Source organism: Bidens hawaiensis, unplaced genomic scaffold (assembly GCF_021521415.1).
Source record: "Bidens hawaiensis isolate Kalapana, Puna unplaced genomic scaffold, B.hawaiensis_p1.1 tig00055187_1, whole genome shotgun sequence".
In the NCBI taxonomy this organism is placed as follows: Eukaryota; Viridiplantae; Streptophyta; class Magnoliopsida; order Asterales; family Asteraceae; genus Bidens; species Bidens hawaiensis.
This window is the reverse complement of record NW_027499971.1, coordinates 10,463-16,683: the sequence shown is the minus strand read 5'-3', so window position 1 is coordinate 16,683 and position 6,221 is coordinate 10,463. Positions and strand designations below refer to the sequence as shown.

Genomic DNA, 6,221 nt, shown 5'->3' with positions numbered 1-6,221 from the left:
GGCACGCCAAACGACAAAAACCAATCTTTCACCACTTGTCGACACGCTTAACGAGACTACCCATCATGATGTCGAGATATAACAAACGCCTTCTTGGTTGATACGTCGGTGGAATGTGGCACGAACTTCGAGGAAACAAACACGGAAAATCAAGGAATCGGGGCACGCGTTTTAAGGTGGATCGATGGTGTGATTGATAGATCTTAGAGAGAGAGAGAGGAGTACTGAATTTTGGTGTGAGGAATGAAGATCCCGACCTTGCTATTTATAGACAAAACTTGGGAGCCCATCGTAATACGCGATGGCCTCCTGGTCACCCGTCGTGTATCGCGACGAGCTCTGGCCAGTCACCATATAGGTCTGCCACGTGGCGGGCGACGTGCCACGTGGCAGGCCACGTGCCTCGTTGTCAGACAACCTATCGCCATACGCGATGGGTCTCTCTTCTGATCCATCGCGTATCGCGATGGGTCAGGAAAATAGAATTTTCACTTTTAACCCTAAGGTTCGGATTTTGACAAATTTGATCCCTAGACTTTGAAATTTTGACATTTTGAACTCGAAATTTTCACGGTGTTACATTTAAGATAACCATATCTATACAAAATTTGTAACCGATCCATAGCCTGCAAATTTGCAATTTTTGGATCATTAATGAGAGGACTTATTTTCAAATGGAGACATGTGGTAGCCGGAGAAAAAGAGTGGTGCGGCGTGAAAGCTTGGAGTGCTTATATATATATATATATATATATATATGTATATAATTTTATATAGTTATGATATAATTTTTGGCCACCAAAATTTACGTTCCCAGCTCACTCACTCAAGGGTCTGCCTTGACATCTTCTGAAAAAAATAAAAATAAAATAAGTACACATATAAAAGAAAACACCAATACAAACCTTGTGTCATCAAACTTTGTTATTAATATTATGTATATAACAAATTATTTACTAGTTTTTATCCCCCATATTACGGGGGGTTGTTTTCATTTTTCGTTTATTATATTTATAGATTTTTTTTGGATTTTATTTTATTTATTGTAAGAAAGTTAATAATATACTTAGGGTTTGATGATTAAAGGGTTTCACAAATAAATGAGATGTTATAACTCATTTAAAAGCTATCTGGGTTTGGTGAGACCAATGACGTGCTTGTTGTTTTACTATAAAATTGTTTCTTAATTATAAATTATATATTTTTTTAAAAATTGGATATAGTTTTTGTTATATCCATACTTTATAGGATTTTCATATCAAATATTTGGTGAGATTAATTTTTAATATAATGAGATGTTATAACCCATTTAAGGGTTATCTGGGTTTGGTGAGACCCATACTCGTGAATTCGGGTCAAATGCATGAGAAACCTCTATTTACAAATAAAGAAATCTGATGACTTGAGAAAATATAAGAAGCAACCATAGAGCTTTTAAAGGTTTTGTTTATATATAGTTATTATTAAGATTAAGATATAATATATATTGTTGCATTTTAATTTTATTTATTTTAAAGAAGTTAATAATATACTTAGGATTTGGTAATGAAAGAGTTCATAAATAAATGAGATGTTATAACCCAGTTTAAAACCTATATAGGTTTGGTGAAACCCATGACCCGCTTATTTTTATACAATAAAATTGTTTCTTAATTATAAATATTTTTTTTTAAAAAAGCAAATGCTAATTCTTTTTAGTATATTCTTATTTTATAGGATTATCATATCAAATATTTGGTGAAAATAATTTTTAATTTAATGAGATGTTATATCCCGTTTAAGGACTATCTAAGTTTGGTGAGACCCATACCTATGAATTCGGATCAAATGCATGGGAAACCTCCATATACAAATTATGCAATCCGGTGACTTGAGAGAATGTAGAGAGTAAACAAATAGCTTTTAAAGGTTTCATTTATATCTATACTATATATAATGTATAAGTGATGGGTAAATTAATGCGGTCTATTCTAAGAGTGTTACAAATTTTCAAGCATATAGTACAACCTTACATAGGAGTAAAGTAGTCATTCTAACACTAAATTTCACGTGTTTTTCAAATTTCTTCAAATTATTTGCAACCTTGCCCCTAAACTTTAATCAACTTTTGTAAATTTTAAAAATAGTTACAACTTTGATCTCCCATTTTTTAACTATCTATTTTTATAATTTCACTTTTAACCCAAATTCACTTGCGATTTTTAAACGGTGTTATTACTTTTTTTTAAATTGCACCATAAAAATAAGCATTTAATTCTCTTTAATTTGAGTATGATATTGTCATAGTTTGTTTTTCAGTTAAAACATAACATTTTACGTTTAGGCGTGTGTGGTCCGGTTTTAATGGTTTTAAATTAAGTCGTGTGCCAAGCCGTTTTGTCACCGAAAACGAAAACCAGATCGTTGAAAATTAAAAACAAACAAAAACAAACCATTAACAATGGTTAGGTTTCGGTTTCATTTGTACTTTGATACTATATTGAGTTTAAAATAATAATTATTAATCCACTGTTTCAAACGGGAACAATGAACACCAAAAAATCTCTTACGTGATTACCAAAATTTATATTTTCCGTTGCATCGCATGGACACATTTTTAGTATATTTAAGATGTCCTTTTAACAATTGTTCATCTCACGTGTAAGAAAAGTCTTTAGCTTCTTTCTAACACAAATTATTATAAACCATCAAATTTCTATAACATTAAAAAAACATTTTTTGAAGACAAATTTTCAATAAAGATTTGCCACTTTAACAAAAACATAATATAATTTTAAGTTCTGCAATAAATAAATTAGTTATGATTTGCAGTACTAGGAATAATATATTTGTAGATGTAATCTCTTGTATTTTATAGTTGAGATATTATATTAGTGAACTTATTGTAGATAATGAGGGGGGCAAGGGATTTATGTGAGTTTCCTATATGCAACTAATGTCTTAAGAAAAATATGATTTGCAGTTAGCATTAGCCCCAAGTGATCAAAAGCCCATAAAAAACACGAGTTCTAAATACGCCATTCAATACTCACCTAACTGATTATACACTTACTACATAAAGCAGCATGTTGTAACCTTCCATTTATAAATACATCACCACTTCTCCATCCCAATTCGCCAATTCCAAGTACTTCATTTCAAACCCACAAGCCCTGGTTCCGACTTTATCACATTCCCACAACTGTCCGATTCCAAAGACTTCAACCCCCTCAACCCCGAAGAATTTCGCACCAACGCCCACAAAGCGGTCGATTTCATCGCCTATTACTACAAAAATATCGAAAAATACCCAGTTCTTAGCCCCAGACCCCACCCGACACACCCGAGTCATTCGACACGATACTTAAAGATGTCCAAAATGATATTATCCCTGGCATGACACATTGGATAAGTCCAAACTTTTTTGCATATTTTTCGGTTTCGGTGAGCTCGGCCGCATTCATTGGTGAACTTTTGTGCACTGGCTTTAACGCGGTCGCGTTCAGTTGGGTTGGTTCACCCGCTGCCACCGAGCTCGAGATGGTGGTGATGGATTGGCTTGCGGTTATGCTTAACCTCCCGAAAAGCTTCATGTTTTCGGGTTCGGGAGGTGGGGTTTTGCAATCCACCACAAGCGAGTCGACTTTGTGCACCCTGGTTGCAGCTCTTGATCGTGTACTTAATAATATTGGAATCGAACATATTGGAAAGTTAGTCGTGTATGGGTCAGATCAAACTCATGCTATGTTCAAGAAAGTATGCAAGATAGCTGGTATTCATCCGAAGAATATTCGGTCAGTACCGACATGTTTAAAGAATGAGTATTCTCTTGATCCTGAAACCCTTCAAAAAGTCATTGAAGCCGACGTGGAACAAGGGTTGGTTCCGTTTTTTCTCTGTCTTACAATCGGGACCACCTCCACGACTGCGGTGGACCCCATTAACACCCTTGCTGATGTGGCAAATAAGTATGATATGTGGGTTCATGTGGACGCGGCTTATGGTGGAAACGCATGTATATGTCCGGAGTATAGACATTATCTTGATGGAATTGAGCGAGTTGACTCACTGAGTTTGAGTCCGCATAAGTGGCTACTCAGTTACGCGGAGTGTTGTTGTTTATGGGTGAAAAACCCTAATTTGATTGTTGACTCACTGAGTATGAATCCTGAGTACTTAAGAAACAAGCATAGTGAGTCGGACTCGGTGGTTCCAAGTTACAAGGATTGGCAAATCTGGGTGTGCCGAAGGTTCAAGGCTATACGTTTATGGTTCATCCTACGTAGCTACGGTGTTGAAAATTTACAAAATCATATTCGGTCGGATGTCCGAATGGCGATAACGTTTGAACGCCTTGTTAAATCGGATGAGAAGTTTGAGGTTGTTGTACCACGTCGGTTTTCCTTGGTGTGTTTTCGCTTAAAGCAGTTCAATAGCTTTGACTCGAGCTACACCGAGTTGCTAAACAAAAAGCTACTCGAGCGAGTCAACTCGACAGGGCGAGTTTACCTCACACACACCGTGGTTGATGGGGTTTATATGTTGAGGTTTGCGGTGGGAAGCACACTCACAGAAGAACGACATGTGATTAGTGCTTGGGAGGTAATAAAGGGTGTGGCTAATACCATGGTGAAAGAGTATGAATCTTTAAGTTCTAAGTAAAATCATATTATTATTTGAAGAGTGAAAATAAATCGTACGTGTGATTTGATGATTGAGATGAATATTTAAAATAAAGTGTCCGTGTGAATGTGTGATTAGTGATTGAGAAACATGTTTGATATTGTTATTTGTACGAATAAATGATGCTTTTATTTTTTGCCTTTTTTTCATGTTATTACTTTAAATAACTTTTTTTGCACACACTTCTTCTGCTAGTTAATCTATAAATTGTATTATACAATGCTTTTTAGACTAGCAAATGGGCTGTGTAGGACGGACTCAGTTTACGTGTCATAATGGGTTAGGATAAACGGGTCAAATTTAAAAATGATTGTTTTTGGTTCGGATCGGAATGGTATGTGTCGAAATGCATCCGGATCTGAATGGGTTCGTGTTGGAAACGGCCAGAAAATGTTTCGAGTCAGAACAAGCAGTAATATAATTGCACAAAAAATTTAAAAGTTGTGTTAAAAGAAGGAGAAAAATATACATATAATTTACAAAATTAGAAATTTATTCAACTTGGAGTCTAAGAAGAGAGTGATTTTGAATAAAAGGTTCACAAAGCTTGAAAGAAAATGATATTAAACAAAAAGTATTTAGAAGTGCTATCCAACCTAAATTTGAAACTAGCTAGACTTTTTAATAGGTCAATAAAAAAAAAGAAAAAAAAAACAATGTTAACTAAACAGACTTGTTTAGGGCTATAAGCGAACCGGACATCCGGTCGTCCGTTCGGTGAAAAGTTTGTTGATGTTCGTCCGTTTAATAACGAACCAGACATGAACAAAAACGTTCCGGTCGGTAAGCTTAACAGACGAACACTGAAAGAGGCTGCGTTCGTTAAATAATGTCCGTGAAGATTCGGTAACATCCGTCCGGTAACTAATATAATGTTTTGGTTGCTATATTAAGGTGTAAGGTTATAATAAAAAATTGCACTACAAGAAAAATGTCATGTATTGACACACATTTTTAATGAGTTTTAGCTTTTATGCCACTAATTTTAGTTTTTACCACCAAATTAGTGAATTTTAAAACATTCTTTTTACTCAGACTAGCTTCGAATAATGTAATTAAAAAGTATAACATTAAATTACATTCTGAAAATTATTTTTGATCTCACGCTGTTAGTGTTGTTGATTGTAGGACTAACTTTTACCAAGCTCTTTAGCCGGCTTATTGCCAATAAAGAGATTTGCATATTGATGATTAGTCTCGATGCAAGCTAGTCAGCATAATCCCTGTAGGTGATCATTTATGTAAGATAACATAGTGTTAGAGATCCAGCCCAACAACAAAAGATGAAATATTAAATCTCAAAATTGGTCATGAAGCCACGTCCAAGGTATTCCATGTTGTAGACTTCTAGTTTTTTTTTTTTTTTTTTTATTTTTTTTATTTGTGATTTTTAGTTATACTCTCTGCATTGTAATTTCTATTTTTCCTAAGGACTAGGATATAATTGTTGGTTAGTTTTTCTGCGAGACCTTAAAATTTTGTTGGTTTTGTTGTCAGTATGTTAATTGTATGGCTTTTTTGTGGCAGCCATGAGGCAGGCCGGGCGGTGGATTAGCAGT

The 6,221-nt window shown here is 34.8% G+C and overlaps 1 protein-coding gene across 1 annotated transcript; it reads left to right on the top strand.

Annotated features, from left to right (window-relative positions):
* Positions 1-3,331: 3,331 nt before the first annotated feature.
* Positions 3,332-4,722, top strand: LOC143600992 (tryptophan decarboxylase TDC2-like). Its single transcript, XM_077078520.1, has 2 exons — positions 3,332-4,630; positions 4,662-4,722. Exons 1-2 carry the CDS (start codon positions 3,376-3,378, stop codon positions 4,664-4,666), a joined length of 1,260 nt encoding a protein of 419 aa, XP_076934635.1. The 5' UTR covers positions 3,332-3,375; the 3' UTR covers positions 4,667-4,722.
* Positions 4,723-6,221: the final 1,499 nt, after the last annotated feature.

Excerpts from the sequence above, each read along its gene's own strand:
- LOC143600992 (XM_077078520.1), top strand. The coding sequence starts at position 3,376 with ATGACACATTGGATAAGTCCAAACTTTTTTGCATATTTTTCGGTTTCG.